The 21806-nt window shown below is 29.8% G+C and overlaps 1 protein-coding gene across 2 annotated transcripts in view; it reads left to right on the forward strand.

The window, feature by feature from the left end:
• Positions 1 to 968: 968 nt before the first annotated feature.
• LOC129907405 (pseudouridylate synthase RPUSD2-like) overlaps positions 969 to 21806 on the forward strand; it is a 133169-nt gene continuing 112331 nt past the window's right edge. Inside the window, exons 1-2 of one of the 2 annotated variants that reach the window (XM_055983586.1) lie at positions 969 to 1097; positions 1329 to 1577. In XM_055983586.1, the coding sequence (XP_055839561.1) occupies positions 1065 to 1097; positions 1329 to 1577 (282 nt within the window). In that variant the 5' untranslated portion in view covers positions 969 to 1064. Of the gene's footprint in view, positions 1098 to 1222; positions 1578 to 21806 lie in introns of those variants that run through there. The other variant, XM_055983587.1, reaches the window with a different exon arrangement.

Raw genomic sequence — 21806 nt, forward strand, 5'->3', positions numbered from 1 at the left:
GGGCTTAGTTGTTTAGCCCGGAGAATTCTCTGGGCTTAACTTTTTCAACAGATTTAAATCTGTGCTACCAAATTAACTTGTTCGTAAATTGTTTAGAATTTTGTTTAAAACATCAAAACTGATGTTTGGAATGAAAATTATTATTTTAAATATTTATTTAATAGTTAGTTAAACTTTTTTTTTCAAAAACACACAAGAAAACCCAAAAGCGAAAAATATGATAACTCTATACTCTTTTGTGTCAGCTGATTTCGGAACATTTAATATGCAGTGCTGCCAATTTTTCTCGCTAAGCCCCGAGGTGTTTTATTTGTCCAGTTAAGCCCGGTGGTAATAAAAAACATACCTATTATCTCATTTGGGATCTATAGTGAAACAGGCTATAATTTATAAGTGAAAACTGGGGGATGTTTCTTGAATTTCCAAATTAGAAGATTTCAAGAACATTACTAGAAAAATTTGAAGAGTCCGTCTTATTCGAAATTTTGAGATTGCCATGTGGCACAAAATTATCAGAAGGTTGTAAAATAGCAGGGTTGCAAATAAGTCAGACTGATATTAAACTAATGACTACTGAAAAATAATAAAGACCTAAAAAGTGAAAAAGTGGGAAGTTTACAAAAGTAAAAATTTTATATTTCTTTCTAGCACTATTTGTTTTTTGGAAAAAAAAACTACAAAAATTGTTTTTTAAACCGAAAAATAAGCTTTCTGCATCATAATTTTTAATTTTGTGGTTGGAAAAACTGTCACAAAATGAGTTTGAAAATTGTCACTTTTTGAATTTGATAGAAAAAACTATAAATAGTCAACTTCCTATAAGAATTTCCAAAAGAAATACCTAACTAAAAAAATCTAATTAGACAACTTTCGATAAGAATTTCAAAAACAAAACTTCTCATTGAACAACCACATCAAACAGTTCCAAAGCGAGGTACTACACAAATCAATGAACAACCCTAGTCATTTGACATTTCCAAGGAAAAAAGTGCCGCGCTGCTTTGTTTTTCACTGTTTTTTCCTTCTCATTTTTCATTAAAAAAATTGATTAATTTAATCAACAAATGCAATTATTTAAGCTTGCATTTTATTATATTGTATGTATGATTAATTAAACTCAATTAACATTTGCAAATCTGTGTTAATTGCAAAGAAAAAATCACCTCAATCTCTTTGTTTACTTTCAATACAAACACGTGCAAAAAGTTTGTTTTGATTTTTTTTTTTTTTCATATCGAAGAAAATATTTTTATTGATTGATCAATTTTAAATGAAAATAAATTAAATTTTCTTTGTTTTTCAATTCAACTCATTGCCTTAATTCATAGCGATCCAACATTTTTGCACAACCGGTTGTCAGTAAAAGCAGAAAGTTTTTCAAAACATTAAAGAAAATGTCTTCGAGTGATTTACTTTTGCGGGATGCTCAAACCCAACACGGCGATTCAAAAACCGTCGATGAAGAAAATATCGTCTTGATAAAATCTTGCTTGTGGAATGAAGCTATCCAAAGCAATGATAATGCTGCTGAATGTGTTTGGTTTTTCGAAGTCCTAAAAACTGAAGAAAAAAGAGAGGTGGTAAGTAGTGGCAAAACATATGTTTCAGTTTATTGAAAATTATTTATACTTGCAAATCAATTTAAAGATTTGAAGGTTATTGATGAAAATTCACATAAAAAGTTTATGAAATTAATATACTTAAAGTTCTTGTTTCCCGCATAGACCCAATCCTTTTTCTATGTCGGAACTACCTTATTCTGGATTAATTAATGGGTAACGAGAAGTCTTGAAGTAAAGTTCAATTGGTCTAGTTAGAATTTCTCAACATTTACCAATTGACTATCGTTCTACTTTGATATTGGCTTCGCAAAACTAAATAGTAGGCAATTATCATAACAACCAAACTCTTTCGAATCTTCGTCGACAGAAAAAAAAAAAAAACATGAAAAAACTTTCCCATCGTAATTAATGTAAAATGCAAAGCTCATTACGTTGCGGTTTCAAATTCTTGAACCTGGAATTCAAAACAATATAGGTATCAGCAAAAAAGTTTGTTTTGCTTCACAATTGCCTTCAAACTAAAATTTTTCCTACCTAGCCGACTATTTAGTCGGCTGCATGTGCACACACTAAACTATCGGCCGATAGAAAGTCTGTAGTGTGCGGGGGCTCTTAGGGCCATTTTTTTCACTCGGAGTTGAACATAACTTGAGAATTTTTATCCTCAACTTCGGATTTCGGTTTTATTCACTCCAAGTTGACGTTTTCAACTTTCTTTTAAACTCGAGAGTTGATCAACTTCCAGTTTTCTCAACTGCCCTAAAAAGTAGAAGTTTGCTGACCAAACTACTTGAGAGTTTGCTTTAGATTTTTTAAAAATTTTTCTGTCAAAATTTTGTTGGCAGTTATTGTGTCAACGAATTAATATTCCAAAGCAAACAAAAATCGAAAAAGCAAACAAAAATCGAAAAAGCAAACAAAAATCGAAAAATTAAACACAAAAAAGAATACAAATATGCTATGGATATGACAGATTCAAATTTAAATTTAAATAATTGACAGTTTTTGTTTCATATTTCATAAATACCCCAGGGATATTTTTCAAACTTGAAGTTGACCAACTTTAGATCTTCAACTGGTGAGTTGAGAAAATAATTAGTGAATAAAACAAATTACAACTTGCGTTTGAACTCTCGAGTTAAAGTCAACTCTCAAGTTGGCAAACTCGAGAGTTTGCTTCAAGTTCAGCGATAGTGAAAAAAATGGCCCCTAGTCTTCACTCAAGTACAAATTTTACTCAAGTGTACATTTGCTCTTGCGTTTGGCCCACTTCAACTACTCGTTACGTTAAGAAAACCTAAGGGTTTCTTTAATTTTAACTTTAAATACCAAATGACGAAGTTTTGAAGTAAATACTTGTGCAAACACTCACAAAATTCATCTCAGACTTGTGCTTGAGAAAAAATTTTACTTGATTGACGACTCTGAATTCCTCGATAAGTATCGAACAATTTTGAAGCTCGATATTTTTTAGTTTTTAATTTTATTCGATCACATTTTCTTGTACAATAAACATCTTATTTAATTTGATGTTGGATTATTTTTTTTATTTATAACCTATAGTGAGGCGGCTTAGCATTAAAAAACAGCTCAATCGTGCACTTTGTGATAAAAGCATGAAATTGACATCGATTGTATTACTCAATATAAGAGTTATTTTGCGATATTGGGCTACCTTGTATTCCATCCGGAAGGGTAGCTACAAGAGTTTTTCTGTGTTGCACTCGCATTGTTGCATATCGTAGTATGGGTAATGAAACATTTTTATTGATATGATACATGATTTCGAGGTATTTTTTTAACGCCCTATCGAATAAAATTAATACCAAAATGTCTCGATCATGTAAAAAGTTATTGGACTTTTATGAATAGTCTTTTACTTAAAGAACAAGTATCAGAATATTACCAATTGTTCTTTGAAAATAAGTGGTAGACTGATAAAATTTTGTATGGACGTTTCATATACCATAGAAAAAAAAATATTAAAATATGTCAATCAAAATATTTCGGGTTAAAGGGTGTTTTTTTTTTAATGATAAAGAACACTTTTCAAATCGTATTATTGTACCACATAGAAAATGTATGCATATAGATTTCATTCATAGTATGAGAACCAAAAATAAAAAAATATTTAATTATATTTACCATGGAATATTTAATTTTCATCACAAACTTAGGTCCATTTTCTTCACTCGGAGTTGAACATAACTTGAGAATTTTTAATATAAAAATTCTCAAGTTTTGTTCAACTTCGAGTGAAGAAAATGGACCTAAAAGAGCTTGATTTTATTTTTCATAGAGTTTTCATAAAAATTAAAATTTTGAAGGAGTGAGGTGCATAAGTAAAAGTAAATTTGAATTACTGGAGTGGTCGTTCTAACAGAGCCCACAGTCAATTTTGGGAGTGGAGGTATAAGCAAAATGTGAGTATGCAATCAGGCAGCTTTAAAATATGGGTAGGCTTAAAATTTCTGGTACAAGCAAATGTAAAACACTAGCATTCATTTGCCCTTAGAAATGGAACAGTTAAAAACACGGACGCTTACCGTTGATCTTTGGAATCAGTTTTGGGAACGTTGAAGAGTTATTATAGCCTCGAAATTAAGATCATAGTTTTGCCGATTAGAGAAGAAAAAGATAACCAGTCACTTTTATAATTTCTGACTTCCTTGAAAAGGTTTTTAAACTACAAATCAGAAACTAACTAACAGTTTAGTATCATAATTCGTTGCAGATAATCTTGAACCTGGGGCATGTTGGTAATATACTACGTAAGCTTAGCCTCCCGTTTTTCCAAAGGCAGAACAATATAAATAACCCATTTTTTTTTATAAGAAACAGAAAACTGTACCCCTAAATACAGTATTACTTTGCATCACGAACAAATTTCAATAAATGCAGTACTTCTTTGCATCGCAAACCAAACTCATGCAAAATGCTTATGTTTTAAATAAAGAAATACTGTATTTATGAGCCATTTTCCTAGCATTTTTGTCATCAAATTAATTTCGAGAATAAACCTAAATTAAAAGATGTTATTCTAGAGTTTTAATGACCATACATCCAAGAATATTGCTTTTCAATTGCAATAAGTAAATAATAAAAAAAAAAAATAATTCAATACAGAAATAATAGATCTAAAAGTACCAATAATATTATAATTTTAATGTTTTTTATCCAGACAAGCATAATATTTGTGGATTTTAATATTTTAGCAGCTAGCAAGAGCTTAAATTGTGTGTACAAATACACCCCATAGTGTTTTCATTTTTATTTATTTGAGTCCATTTTTAATTACTTTTCCGATTCTCCCCCAATTTTACAATCGATGTATAAAAAATGTAAATTTTCTAGGGCATTACTCCCGCTAATGAAAACTATACGCGCCTAATAGTAAAATTTACCGAAATTTTTAATTTTCACTTCCAGATGAAGGTCATTATAATTTGTCGTTTTGTCTCATCATTGCCTTTCACCTTTCAAACGCTTCTTTTTAAGCCCCTTAAAAAAATAATTAAATGTTTCCAAAAATGTCGTTCAAACCTTTTTAATAAATACAACTTTTGTATTTAATAAGTCCTTTAATTTTTCAAAGTTAGCTAAGTTCATTAGTCAATTCATCCGCCCTTTTGGTTGGTTTGCCTTAGATTTAAACGGATTTATAGTTGTTTGGGACTTGAGACCTTTAAATATTACAATGTCAGATTATGAAACAAGTTTTATTAAGCTTTCGTGACCAATGTCAGTGGTGGTTATTATTATGGGTGTTTCACATGAAACTCATGGAGGGCAGAAATCTATTTAGTTGCTGCTGTATGCCATCATTCCTGATTTCGTACTAATTTAAAAAGTAATGCTATTAATTTAACTAAGTGATATCAACTGAAAACGAAACGGATACTGCGCCTAGTTTCTGCTGCTGTGCCTCGTATTTTATTTATTCTCCATACATACATACCTACTACACATTTAATGTTGGTTTAATTAATTAATGTCATTTAAAGGCTTTTACTTACACACATGAGTCGCAACATTATTTTTTTTTTTTCAGGAGATATACGGACTTACCTTATTATATTTTAAATTATATATGTTGGCTTGAAAAAAAAAATACAATTTGACAAATGATAGGCCTAAGAGAGGGACCGATTTTAATCCAACAAAGTTAATTTAGACAAGTTTACAGTTGATGAACAAAATTAACAAAAAAAAAACATTTTGTAATTACTTTTCATATGCCGATAAGATTTTTAGATACATTGCAAGGGTGCGTATGTGTGTGTGTGACGTTAAGATATAAAAATATATGTGTACTGGGTATTTTCCAAATCTTAGTGCGTGGGAAATTAATTAAGACAAGATAAATTATTGTGGTATGTATGTTCTCTTTAACGAAATTATTCAATCCAACTTTTTTTACAATCTTAAGAGCTGAAAATAAATTTATGCAATAAAGGTTTAAGGTTGAGATTTTAAATTTCCGGTAGGAATATTTAAAAAAAAAAAACGTACTAATCGTCGCGTCGGAGAGCCTAAACAAAAGTCCTTTAGCAATCAATCAAACACCAATTCGGTGATTAGTTGATCGCGCTAAAATAATCATATTTGGGTCAGATCAATAGCCCAAAATTAAAACTATGAGCAATCTAAAAATGATACCGTAATTGCATTGATAAACATATGAAACATCATATGGAAGCCATATTAACCGCGCCATACCTACCTTTAAACTAAGGGAAATCGAATTTGTATTTTGTATAAGGGTATAGCCACGTCCTGAGCATCTGAGCCACTTAGACACTGAGCAGCTGAGTGGTCTGTTATAATTTTATTGAAATCTTGATCGGCAAACTTTATTATAAATTAACATATATAAAATTATAGTAAATTAACATTTTAGTTTGTGGCCTTGTTTATTGTGAAGAAAAAATATTTTAATATATATATTATATATTCATTAAAATTAAAAAAATAAATGGGCATTGGGCACCGACAGGAATCGAAATTAGGACTCCAGCGTGACTCGAATCTCTGTCTGTTTAAGAAGCTACAGTCTAAACAAATGGATCGATTCCCCTTAAACTTGATATTTCACAAAAAAAATTTAAGTGTGAGTTTTGGGACACGGTCTATCTTTTAACATAAAAAGTTTTTTTTCGAAATTTATTACTACTATTTATTATTACCTGTTATAGAACCGTTATTAGATTTTATAAATTTTTTTTTACACAAAAGCATGTATGTAACTTTAACAAAATCAAAAATAAAATTTTGAAGAAAAAATAAAATTAAAAATTTTGGATTTTTGAAAAAATGTTGAAACTTGTTTTTTGAAAAATCATATTTTCGAAAACAAGCCATTGGATTCTTTTGAAAACTTGGTTTAAGGTGTTGAACTATATTTACTATGATACGGCATACCTACTTTACTTAAATAATAAAAAAATAAAAATAACACTTATAAGAATCGAACCTCGGTCTCCATCGTGTGAGCTGAATATTCATCGAATTTTTAGCATTTATAGTGTTTTGTCGTTCAGGATTGCCGCTCAGGACGGGGCCACCTCGTTGCTCAAATTGACGCTCAGAATTCTGCAGCTCAGGACGCGGCCGTAGCCTAACTTTTTATTGAAATTTGAATTTCACTCACTTCGCTTCTAAAAACATAAACTTCGATGTCAAAACCACGGTATAAAGACAATATTTAATATCTATTTCATTGTCATTATTAAAAAATGTATCTATTTAAAAACAAAAACTAAAAAGAATGAAGAAAAAATGTAGAAGGACTGAAGAGGGGAGAAGATCCTAAATGATAAATATGATCAAAAAGGTCTATACCGGAAAAAAGTGTTTAGTTTTATAAGGATTACGAGAACCTTTTCTTCTCTACAAAAAAAACAATGTTCTCCTAGTAAATATAACGTTCACAGCAAGTTTCGTGATATTAATAACAATTTTATTTTTCAAAGGAATTACTGCATTATAGAGGAACTATATCCATTAGTTTATAACCACATATGTTAACCATACAACCTTATACCTCACTGGTAACTCAGTTCTTTTTTCATTTAAAGAGTTTTTCATAATTTTAAACTCTCAGTTTTCTACTATACTTGTTTAAATCACATACTCGTATAATATGCAAAACTATTACTCGAAACTACAATATAAATTAAACCGCGTATTAGCAGGTAAGAGAATTCATTTAACAAAAGCAAACATTTCCCCAGACTACTTACAATCCTTGACACAACAATTAAACTTCCCCGTTCAAAAACCTTTTCAGGTGCGATTAAATTATTTTCATAAAGTGCTTTCACCTTTGGGACCCTCAGGTAAACGAGACTTTTCTGCAATAAAATATGTATATAAAGTATATAGAGGTATATAAAAAACGCTTAGGAGTGCTTACAGGATAACAAAAAACAAAACAAAAAAAACAAAAAAAAAACAACAACAACAAAACTAAATCCTTTGGTAAAAAGCAAAAGCAAATATTTGACAATGGGCATTGGCAACCACAAGGGAGTTTTATTTTTATGAAGAAAAATAAAATAAAAAAATACACTTTTTCGTTTAATGCGGTAATGCCTGGTGTTTTTGTTTTGGCATTTATACGAATGAGAACCAAAAATAGTGACGTTAGGGAATCATAAAAAATTAATTTTTAATGTCAATTTTCACTCACTGATTATTTAATCAAGAAAAAATTAAAACGAAATTGTAAATTGCTTTGAGTCTTCTGTGCGTTGTGTGGTTATCCAACTAAACATGGAAATTATTTTAGTACCTCATTAATATAAAAGTGTATTTAACGCAAACACAAGGGTGTGTATGGAAGGTTATGAAGGTAGTGGTCGTATTTGGAGAGTTGAGGTTTTGTATGAAATGATTTGAAGGATACGTAATATCTAAAGAAATCAGTCTGGGAAAATTGACAAATGCTTTACAAAAAGCGTTAAACTAGAATGTTTAGTCAAACTTCAAAAAGCGGGATGCTTGAAGTTCCAGATCTTAAATTGTTGACCTAGTCCGGACCTTCCTTCAATCATTGATTCTAACTATGCCAGATCTCAGTGATGCATTGATTTAACGCTGCGCCTTCTTTTTAATGTGTACTAGCTAGAAGGTTCATCAGAGCAATGGAAGGCGCGTAACTTCATGTCAGAGAAAATAAAGTTTTTGATTTCAAACCTCTTTAAGAATCACATCTTCCAATATTTTGGTGGTGTAGATTTATTGGAGAGTTAGAAGTGTGTATGATTTTTTTGTGAATGATTTCTGCTTTTCAAAACAAAGTCAATAGCCGTTGCTCTTGCTGATGAATTTTCGCTAGGAATTGCTGAATGATATCAGCTATAGTCTTCGGATTTGAAAGTTGTATTTACCCACTGAATACAATGGTGAAGCTGTGGCTGTAGCTTGAAGCGCAAGTTGAAGAATTCTCAACTTTTTGCTCGGGAGCGTATCGGAATCCCGATTTTTAAAATCCCGTTTTTCGAAAATCCCGAAAAAAAGGTTCAAAATCCCGTTTACTAAAATACCGCTTTTTTAAATCCCGTTTTCTGAAATCCCGCATTTTAAAATCCCGTCAAATCCCGATTTTTTTTGCAAAATACATGCTTAATTCACAAATAAAAAAAATCATGAGATATAGACAAAAAATTAGTAAAACTGATTTTTTGCCTTGTAAAGCCCACACAATATGTACCTTCAAAACATTATGAAAACGGTATTTCTTTTATAAAAACATAAAATAATTAAAGCCTTAAATTGAGTTCACAAGTAAAAGAAATTTCATTTATTTAAATATGAAAATTGTTGAAATGCATCCAAATATAAGTTGAAATATATTTAAATGAAATTTCTTTTGATTATGTAGTGTGTTAAGGTGTTGTGATCATTTTATGTTATTATTAATCTATGGGGTTGGTAATCTTTTTTTGGGTTATTGTGTTGCATGATAGAGAAGTGAAGTTCACTCTTAATTGTATGATAGTGCTTGGTGATGGGTGTGCTAAGTTCTTTATAGTGCTTCCTTTGAATATTCCATCTATTTGACTTTAATTAGCTACTTTTCATGTTTTCCGTCGTTCAAATTCAGAGCTCTCACATTTGCTCAGACTTCGTTTCTGAAGTGGAGACTCGAACTTCCTTTCGATCTCGAACCTGGCATTTGTTGGTTAGCCTAATGTAGTCTATTTATTTCAGCCTTTTTTATCTATTCACATTCTTGTTGACACAGCTCGCAGAAAAAAAAAATGATGAAAATGTTCTGTATTAACTCGCTCTTTCTAAATAATCATCAAACCAAAAAAATTTGACTGGCAAAATAAGCATTTAATAAAGCAAGGAGGTTAAAACTATTTTGTTTTTGTAATTTTAAATTTAAATTTCATATTATTTTTTTTATAAAATTTTATGGGAAGTAAGTTTTTTTTCCTAGACTTCTTCCGACAACTTTTGGCCTAAGCAGTGGTTCCTCCGTTCTTCTGGTTTAATACTCTTCCTTTGATGTCATTGTATGGTATTTTTTTTCCAAATTAAGAGTTGACAACACAATTTTGACATATTGCCCCCGGCAGGATTCATAGGATCGGTCAAATCGATCGTTAAACTTTTCCTTGATAAAGTCAAGTTTTTGAGCTCTTAGAATATAAAATATTTCCAAGTTTCAAATGCATACTCTCGTACCGAAGTTCATCATTTAATACTCATCGTGTCTTCCTCATAGAAAATTAAAGTGATGCTTTTTTCATCTGATTGCAAATTTCATTAAAGTTTAACAAGCCAAGTCCAGTAGAACATAAAATTAGCACAATTGATGTGTAAAAAAAAATGTTGCGCTCAATGTTCCTTCTTTTATTTCCTATTGTTGTGTATCTTCCATAACAAAACTTACTTAGCCGTGTGATTCATTCCACGCATTGTTTTTTCTCGAATAGAAATGAAGCCGACTCCACATCACTGAATTTAATACATCATTTATTTTGAATGATCCGTCAATTTCACTTGAACACATTTCTAATCCAGTTAAATGATTTTTCGGTTTACTGACAAGATTATATTCTTATTTAGGTATTATCCTGCATGAGACTTGATTATAACAATAAATTTGTATAATTCCTGTCTACCTATATAATCGTTCCTTAGCTATTAATGATGTTTTGTTGATAGAAATCTATACACTGGTATCTCCCTTGTGAATGAAATATCTAGATATTTGCTATGTAGTACAGGAAAGATAGACTTTTTCGTGGAACGAAATACAGGACGGCTGAATTTTTCAAATCTGAAAAAGGGGTATTAGAAAAGCTTAAGTCCTGGTTTTCGGGACGCCACCCCCCTGGCGAAATCCGCCATTTTGGAAAACGCGAATCACTCTATATCTCCAAAACTATGGGTCCTATTGAAATGGTTGTCAGACCAAAGTTCTTGGAAATTTAATTATCTTTTTCTTTGTAGTACATTATTTTTCTCAGCGGGCAATAGTTTTGAGGTTATGTTGTTTTAATTTATTTTTTTTCGGTTTTCTTAAGATTATAACAATCCCAGTACTAGCTACATAATTTTTTAAACAGTAAAAGTTATAGACCATCAAATTTCCAATAATTTGGTATATTTTCAAAAGTCATGCGATGTATGAGTCGAAAGTTATTGAATTGAAAACTATAGTCTAAGTACAGGAAAGTTAGTAAAGAAATCAGGCATTTTGTGGAACGAATTAAAGGGAGGCTGATTTTTTCAAACCTGAAAGAAGGGTATTAGAAAAGCTTAAGTCCTGGTTTTCGGGACACCAACCCCCTGGCAAAATCCGCCATTTTTTAAAACGCGAATTGGTCTATATCTCCCAAACTATTGGCTTGATCGAATAAGTTACTGAACCAAAATTGTAGGTAATATACATAAATATCTTTTCTTGTGCATGCACTGTTTTTCAGCGAGGACAACACTTTTTAGGTTATGTTGTTTTATTTTTTATTTTTTCTGTTTTTTTAATTTTTCTCAGTCTCTATGATAGAAACATAATTTTGTAGCATCATTAAAGTTGTAGAACATCAAATTTACATTAATTTGGGATACTTTTGAAGATTATATGACTTTTCAAAACAAAGATACGGAACTTAAAGAGCAATCCCTCTCAATATTTTCAAAAAATATACTAATATGTTTTTGCATAAGGTATGAAAAAAAGGCTAAATCGGGTACCTAATGTAAAAACAAGAAAAATATGATAAGAGGGGGAGTTATTAAGGTGGGTAATGGTAAAACTTACAATATTGAGGTACACATATTTTGTTTTAAGTCAAACATCATACTTTTATGATGCTAAAAAATTATGTTTCTATCTGTTTCTATCTTCTACTGAGAAAAATTAAAGAAAAAAAAACAGAAAAAAATAAAAAATTAAACAACATAACCTAAAAAGTGATATCCTCGCTGAAAAACAGTGCATGCACAAGAAAAGATATTTATATTACCTACAATTTTGGTTCAGTAACTTATTCGGTCAAGCCAATAGTGTAGTAGATATAGACCAATTATCGTTTTTAAAAATGGCGGATTTCACCAGGTGGTTGGTGACCCGAAAACCAGGACTTTCGTTTTTTTACTATCCTTCTTTCAGATTTGAAAAAATCAGCCGTCCTGTACATCGTTCCACAAAATGCCTGTTTTTTTTACTAACTTTCCTGCACTAATATTATAGTTTTCAGATCAATAACTTTCGATTTATACATCGCATGACTTTCAAAAATATACCAAATTATTGGAAATTTGATGGTCTATAACTTTTACTGTTTAAAAAATTATGTAACTGATACCGGGATTGTTATAATCTTAAGAAAACCGAAAAAAAATAAATTAAAACAACATAACCTCAAAACTATTGCCCGCTGAGAAAAATAATGTACTACAAAGAAAAAGATAATTAAATTTCCAAGAACTTGGGTCTGACAACCATTTCTATAGGACTCATAGTTTTGGAGATATAGAGTGATTCGCGTTTTCCAAAATGGCGGATTTCGCCAGGGGGGTGGCGTCCCGAAAACCAGGACTTAAGCTTTTCTAATACCCCTTTTTCAGATTTGAAAAATTCAGCCGTCCTGTATTTCGTTCCACAAAATGCCTGTTTTTTTACTAACTTTCCTGTACTAATGGTCGTGATTAATTAATAGATTGCCAAGAATGCAATTGTGATTTAGCGCATGGGGCAATTGTGTAGGATCTAATTATAATACATAAATACATAATTACATTGTTTACTATAGCATCTCATTTTAATGGGCCATTAAAATGAGATGAGAATAGAATGGAATGGAATAGATGTGTGTTAAATAAAACAAAAAAAACATTACATTTTTTTTTGCATGCATATTATTACTTTAATGCTTCAAAATTGTTGGGTGCATTTGTTTAAATACCTCATTCTGTAACGTAACCATATATTGTTTTTGTCGAGGCCACTTTAAACTTCAGTGGAAAAGAAAGTAAAACTAAAATGAGTTTAATGGAAGTGCAAAAATAAAACTAAATTGCATAAAAACATTACTTCATGCCAATAGATATAATTCATGAATCTGAAACTAAATTTTTGTATCGCAATTTGGCTTGCTTTATGATTGTGTATAAAAAAATGTTAAAAACATAGAAATTAACAAAGTTAATTTTTTTGTTTCAAAACGTTTGCACTGAACATTTCACAAACAAAAGCTCCTGGTGGATAAAGGAATTCTGATGGATTTTTTTTTAAAGGATTCATTTGGCGAAGCAAGACAATTTTGTATTTTTATTTTGATCAATATAAGGAAAAGGTTTTATTTTAATATTTTCTTAACGAGGAGTCGTAGAAAAAATTAAAAAGCGCAGACAATTATGCTCTTTCGTTGGACTTTCGTAGGAATTAAAAAAAATTTGGCTCGTATACAATAAAATTTTTTACCGACTTCCAAAAAGGAGGAGGTATTCAATTCGTCTGTATTTAAAACAATTTTTTTTTTATGTTTGTGACCTCATAACTTTGGACTGAGTGAACTAATTTTGAAAATTCTTTTTGTATTGGAAAGCTGGTGCCTGCAGTGTGATCCAATTTCAATTTCGTCCAGATATAGCTATAGAAACTATGAGAAATACCATAAAACCCATGATCCATTGAAGTCGGTTTTGTTTTTTGATAAAAATGATTATCAGTATATTTTCTTGAAATATACTTAGATACTGAAAAGTGAGATAGAGCTTAAGCTCATTCTTTTTGCATATGAGCCTTTGTATTCCCTAAAAAAGGATTAGGGGTTTCAGCAAACTATTCACTGCACGGCTTATCAAAGGAAAAGTCTTCATGGCCAGCCTCAGAACTCAATAGTTATAATCGAACCTTTTGATGACTTCTCACATACATATGTATAGAAAAGCCTTTAAAAATTAATATCTAAGCCATTGAAAAATATCAACATTTTTAAACGCCTCAGTAAATTTAGGAGGACAAAACAAGAAATTTTATACTGATGGAAACATAAAAAATCAACATCCTTCATTGATTAGCACTCCCAAGTGACTAACAGCAGCTGTCAAAAGGTCAACATTTTTAGCTCAAAGATTAAATTAAATTTTATTATAATTAAGCAACAGTGTTAAAGTAAGAACTTTTTTTTGTTGTTGTTAGAGAACAGAAGCTATCTAGGGTAGAGTTGCTAGTAGCCGGCCCCTTAAGGATTCTGTCTCATAAAATAAAGCACAGAAACGTCAAATATCAACATTTTCGAATAATTCTTGAAATAAAATGAACTTTATTTCTTAATTTTTCGGTATGGTTAAAAAAAAACTTAATAATGGTTCCCAAAAATATTTTATTTAAGTTTTTGTATAAAAAAGCCCGATTCTCGCCTTTGTTTCCTATTTTCGGCCATCTAGTGTCTCATTTCCGGCCACTGACTTTATTAGGTCAAGCTTAAAAAAAATTGAATGTTTTTAATTTAAATTTTTGCGTTTTAAGAATTTAGAAACAATTTTGATTGTTAATAAGTTATAACATCAAATGATTTAAAATTGTATTTATTTTTCCCCATTTTTTAAACTTTTATCAATAAAAGGGGGCCGAATACAGGAAACTCTTGAATTTCAAAGCTTTTTTTGTGTTCTATCTCCGGCCCCTCTTAAAATTACCAAAATTCACATCTTTTTCCTATTTAAAACCTATTTTATTTGAAGAACAATATATATTTAATAAGAAAAACAACATTTAAAAGCATTAGCTCTGAAATTGTTTTCACAAAACACTAATTACGATAGTAGGTTTTGGCAGTAAAATTACAAAAAAACCGTGCCCGATGGGATCACTTCACAAAAAGTTATTTTTTCTAAGAAAACTGAATAACAAGAATAATAAGAATATTGTAGTTTTAGGAGAGACATTTAAAAGAACAGCATAAGAGCAAAAATTTGGAATATATCTTACGAAATCACTAGTTATATCGATTTTTCTGAAAGGTGGCCGGCTACTGGAGAGGGCCGGAATTAGGCAACTCTACCTACTACATGCTGTGTTTAAAAGTTATATTACTTTATAGATAAAAAAGTGATATGTTGAATCTAAGTATAAATAAAACTTAAAAATATTATTTTTTCTGCACTGGTAAGGAGATAAATTATACAAAGTTATACTATTACACAATATTATGTGAACAAATTAAATGTTTCCCAAAAGTTAAACCCTTATTTAATGAAATCTGTACAAAAATTGGTTTTAGGTTATGAAAAATGCTTACCTTGTTTCCAAACATTCATATTTTAAGTTTGTTAAAAGATTCAACTTCTTGAATTACAGAACCTGATCCCTTATAATTTTTATTTAATTTAAAGACCTTTATGCTGGCGATACCAGTAATAAAACTCTATTGATAATCGCTTTTAATAAACCATGTGGGTCCATTCCTCGGGCTCTTTTGTTTGATTAAAAATTGGTCTTTGAAGAAAAATGTTTTCATTGAAATTAATAGTTAAAATATTTGATTCCAGTATTAATTACAAGCTTTTACCGTGTCGATGAATAAAAACCGTACAAATAATTTAGTTGTTATCAATTTTACTGATAAAGCGTTTTTGTAGATCAATTTTTTTCTTAGAAAAAACCCCAAGAGTCATCAATCAAATTTTCCATCACCCTCGTATTTCGTACATTAATGTGAAGGTCCCATGTCTTACAGTACGCCTGCACTTTGTTAATTTAAACTGGAAACAAAAACTTGGATTTTTTTTTTGGTTGTTTTTGGGGGTAAAACCTTAACATTAAAATACATTTATGATAAACACACACTTCCTTAAGAAAAGCATTATGTATATTTTACCGTTCTCTCAAAAGTCGGTATGATAAAGAACTGCCTAGAGAGGTACTTTAGTCAAATCGATCCCAAACCTTGTCGAATAGTTGTGAAAAATCTTAAAATCCAAATGCAATAGTAAATTTCTTTTATGGCTCACTCAGTTCATAAATACTTCATTCTGTGGGTCACAATGTGAGATATTTATAAGCTAAAACTGCAATTTTTCAAACATGATACCATTTTCAGATATTGCATTGTTTCTGAAAAACAACTACATATAATAGCCACACAACTTTAACCCACAAAATCTTCTATGACTTTCAGTCATTTAACCAGATAATTGATTTATGCCGTAAAACTGTTTGCCTTATAAATCACTAATGTACCCAACCCCATATATGTTCCTCTATGCACCTGTATAAAATCAAAACACATTAGGTTAATACTTTCACCCTTAAGGTTAAGATTCATTTGACTCATGAATTTTTTAACATTATATCTACAACACCACTATTATGTGACTATAGATGTTTTTTTTTCTTTTTACGACTCCTTTTAACCCTTTTAAGTTTGATGCATTTTTAATGCAAGTGATTTGGGCGAAATATCTATACTTTCTCCAAAAACGTAAAATTTGTTCTGTTGTCATTTTTTGGCAAGGAAATTATGAAACTTTATTATTATAAGGATTTGCCTTTCACATTTATTACAAAAGTTTTTTTTATGTTTTTTTTTTTTTGGTAAATTATTTGATATCTTGCCAAACTGATTGTGTCCGAGAATAAACTAACAAACTAATAATTGAAGAACGTGCAAATAGGTTGGCCAATATTATGATATGAATTAAGGTTTGTTTATAACTTTCTCTCTGAAATGATGTTATAGTGTTTGTCTTAAATGAGGCTTTATTTGTATGTAGTTGGTAATTCCAATTTTTTTTTTTGACATTTAAAAATGAAAGGTTAGTGTTAGATCAATAAATTATAATGTTAACATTGGGGTTTAAAAATCGGAAGGGTTGTGCAGTATAAATCCAAATGACTCTAAAATGGCAAAATGTGTTGATAATTTGACATATAGTTGACGTTTTGCAAATTCATTTAAACATTTCTTGAATTTTAAAGAATGAATAGGTACAAAGCTTTTTGAACTTTGTTTAACATTCTATTTGATTTTTATTTTCTCAAAATCTTCTTTTTGATTTGTCAAAAATTTCTTTGACAATTTGGTTTGAGATTGCAATTTTCCAATATATTTAGATGTATACAAAAGTTGAATTCATTTTCAAAAAAATTACATTACAATCAGTTCAAATCCAAAATATTCAGTCCTGTCTGATGAATATTGTAAAAAAAAATGCTATTTTAAAAATATCTGTTCAAAGAAAGACGAACTGCAAATAGTAAGATCTCAATAGATAAATATTTAAAGCCTTCAAAGACATGTACCTACTACTACATAATTACACAACGAAATTTATTTACACTTATGAGGAATATATTTGCACTGTCCGGCTATAGTTTGTGTATACATTTACCATTTGGAACATCTCCAGTAAAAACAAATTGTATGCCAGGGCAGCAGCGGTTTTCTTGTTGTTTACAATTCATTTGGAGCGATATTGTGTGTATAGAGTCTATTTGAATTACGTACAGTTATTCAATGCATGAAATATTTCATATTCTAATTACGGGTAATACCCAAACATTTTGAAGACATCAAATAGAAAATTAAAAGAAACTTTATACATATTTTTTAAACAAGACTAGTTTTAATTTATTTCCTTAAATTATACTTTCTTCTCGAAAATGAAAATTATTCTTCTTGAATTGATTATTTGAAAAAGTACATAGTTACTACTGATCAATATAATTTTGAGTTTGGTTCTTTCTAGCCAGTATAATTTGACATATATTTTTAAACCATTTTTATTAAGTTGCGTTAAAAATTGTCAGAAAAACATCATACAAATGATAAAATTTAAAAAAAAAAATCATGTGTGCAATTCACACGTGGTAGAAGTGAAGCCTTACAAAATTATTTTTCTTGCAAAAAAAAAAAAAAATAGAAAAAATCTACCTATTTTTATTCTATCACCTTCAAATCCATGTTTTTTATATGACAACCTATATAAATTATAGGCTTAGTGTCTAAGCTCAAAATATATATATCGATCAGGTCTATGAGACATCTACAAAAAGAGCTAGAATTTTTTAAACTCGATGAAATTTCATCAAAAAAAGCAAAAAAAAACATTTATTTTTATGTTCTCATGCTATTAATTCAATTTTTTTGTTTGACAACCTATAAAAAATTTTATACTATGTGAAAGCTTATTGTTTCACCTTGTATAATGATGTATAAATCTTATTTCAAAGATGTCTACAAGAGAAGTTAGAATTTTTTAAAGTCAACCATGTCGAATTTCCAGACTGAGATTACGGTACTTCCTACACTGGTAGCTGGTCATCGCCAACAGATCTCCACAGGTGTTTTGAGGTATTTTTCAATTTTTTCAATTTAAGATTGTGTAACTTGTAGAGCACGTACCGTTATGTGTGATATATCAAATAAAAGGTTATGTTATCAGCATGCGTATTAAAGTTAAATCAAATTTGTATGTGCACTAGATCAAAAGATATAACGTGTGTTGGAAAAAAACATCTTTTTACCGTTATCTCCGAATTTTGAATATGAAATTAATTGAAATTTTGTAGAATTATAATTTATTTAATTACCTATCTACAGTACAAATTCCATTCATCTATCTATTAAAACAAAAAAGTTATAACAAGTTGAATTCGTGTCGCGTTTTCGTTTCATCTTCTTTCAAATCACTACGATACTAAAGAAGTTTTCACTTCAATATGTATGTAGTAAGGGTGACCGGGGTAAGTTGGGTCTAGGAGCAAGTAGACTAACAGGTGGATCTCTTAATTCTGTACGTATTTCTTAACAGGTGAGGGATTTTCTTCAAATTTGGTACATATGATTTTTATGTAATTCTGAAAGTTATTTTAATTTTTTTTTTTTTTGTATCACGCATGTACTTCCTAGTTTTTAGTTTTTCTCAAGAAAATCAAATAACGAAAAAATAAATTTTAATTTAACAAAACTTTGCCTTCTTTGTCGAATCTTCTCCTACATTAACCAAATGTCTTTAAAATTTATGTAAAAACAGCTCTTTTAATCTACAAGTTAACTGACATGAAAGTGCTTTGAACGGTATGAGCAAATACGTGCGACCCAGTTCTATTTTATTTTTGTGAAAACGAAAGTATTTTAATATTAGGATTTATATTTTATAAATATACTCATCATTTATACAACATCCACCCTCAAATTTACAATTAACTTGAAACATTTTTTTGAAAGAGAGACAAAACAAATTTTAGATATTTCGACAAAAACTTTAAAAATTGAGCAACATGAACCAAAAAGTTGTATTTTTTTCGCTTGGGGCTAATAGTATGGCAAGGTACTGTATACAGGGTGTCCCACAGTCACCGCCCCAAATGAAAACCATGGATTCCTGGGGTCATTTTAAGTCGAAAAACTTAAGTGGTAATTTTCTCGTTTTCGTCCCGTTTTCGAGTTACCACGGTTTTTATGATTTTTGCTCTCTTGTCCTTTAACTGGCCTTATCTTTGCCAAACTACGTTTGATTTGAAAGATTTTTTTTACAACCAATCAAAAATTTATTACAGTTTAAGTTTGTCTCAAAACTTTTTTTTCTGCGGACAACCGTTTATCCACAATTTTGCATCGAACACAATTTTCTTCGTTTTTTAAGTTGTTTTTTACACTTTCATATCATTTAAGTCAAAAAAACACGTTAATGAGTATTGTTTTTTTGTGCTTTTTATTAAAGCCCAGTTAATTTTCATAAAAAAAATAAGTTTCATTTCATAAAAAAGGCTACTGAAAGTAATTAAAAAAAATAAACAAACTGAGTGAATTAAAAAAAAAAATAATTTTTAAATAAAAAATTAATTTAAATGAATTAAAAACTTTTTCTGAGCTGTTGTGGTTAAGAAAAGAACAAATAGATAAAGCTTAGAAAGAGTTTAAATTCATTTAAATTAATTTTGTATTTAAAAATTATTTTTTTTTTTAATTCACTCAGTTTGTTTATTTTTTTTAATTACTTTCAGTAGCCTTTTTTATGAAATGAAACTTATTTTTTTTATGAAAATTAACTGGGCTTTAATAAAAAGCACAAAAAAACAATACTCATTAACGTGTTTTTTTGACTTAAATGATATGAAAGTGTAAAAAACAACTTAAAAAACGAAGAAAATTGTGTTCGATGCGAAATTGTGGAGAAACGGTTGTCCGCAGAAAAAAAAGTTTTGAGACAAACTTAAACTGTAATAAATTCTTGATTGGTTGTAAAAAAAATCTTTCAAATCAAACGTAGTTTGGCAAAGATAAGGCCAGTTAAAGGACAAGAGAGCAAAAATCATAAAAACCGTGGTAACTCGAAAACGGGACGAAAACGAGAAAATTACCACTTAAGTTTTTCGACTTAAAATGACCCCAGGAATCCATGGTTTTCATTTGGGGCGGTGACTGTGGGACACCCTGTATATAAAAAAATAAAGAAATATCTAAACGAATTGGCTTTTTATAAAACTTTGTTTTTACTTTATAAAAAAAAATCTTTTCTAAAATAAATTGATCTTGGTACTTAAACCTTTTTTAATTATTTTATAAAACGACCTCAAGAGGGTCAAATTACACCAGAACTATGTTCTTATTTCTAGCTTTTTGATACTAAAACTATAAACAGATAAAATTAAAAATTTAATTTTTTTTTTTAAACAAAAAAATTAATATTAACATTGTATCAAAATGCTTAAAGTGACAGCTCGGCAATAGAGGTAGAAAGATGCCAACTTCTTCTGGCTAAATTTTTGCACACAGAATCTTTGCATGGTTAGGATAGGAAAGAATTTTTTGTTGATACAGTGAATTGAGAATAAGATGATTATTATCTCATATAACCCCACAGGTGGCTTCCAAGGCGGGGGATAAAGAAAAGAATAACGCCTGAGGTAGGGCTCGCACCCACGTCTCCAGGTTAGCAGTCAAGCACTACCTACATCCACTGCACCATTGCCACATAGGTACTTTTTCCTTTTCCAAAAATAATCTCAAGAAATGTTTTTTCATTCGCTCCTCTTTTTTTTTATACATACCTATGCAGGTCTTCACTTTGCTAGAAATTACTAAAAAAATAAATGAGTCAATTTACCTCGATCGGTCTTTCAGCACACAATGATTTTTTTTTGTTCGGTACTCTGAAACTAATCAAACTACCATACAACTACCACGTATTTTGAATACAAAACTCACTTGCTCTTTTTCCCCAAAACAATAAAAATTTACTTTACACAAAAACACCCTTACGACAGGCGAAAAAGAAGAGAAAACAAATAAAATGTATAAATGATGAGTATATTTATAAAATATAAATCCTAATATTAAAATACTTTCGTTTTCACAAAAATAAAATAGGTTGTATATAAATCTTAAACAAAAATAATACCCACCACCAAAAGTAACGTCAGAAATCAGGATCAACACTACATCAATTAGAACTGTTTTTAATGCAGTACAAGTAGCAAATATAACCTGGAGACGACATTTTAATAAAATTAATTTTACACATTTGGTAAACCTTACTTAAAATATTTTAATATTCCATAAATGCGTAATGTTGGTATCAAAGGAAAAACCATCTCAAGGAAAAGATATCACAACAATTCCTGCACACCAAGTCAACAAATCCTCATCTACGTGTGTTCGTGCGAAACCCATTTCAAAAAAATGTATTATAGTCTATATTTCAGTTTGCCATGTACCTATACGTAAAACGTATACGTAAGCTTACTCAAAGTTAGATGGGTAGCTAAGGTAC

The sequence above is a fragment of the Episyrphus balteatus genome, chromosome 1, assembly GCF_945859705.1.
Source record: "Episyrphus balteatus chromosome 1, idEpiBalt1.1, whole genome shotgun sequence".
Classification (NCBI taxonomy): domain Eukaryota; kingdom Metazoa; phylum Arthropoda; class Insecta; order Diptera; family Syrphidae; genus Episyrphus; species Episyrphus balteatus.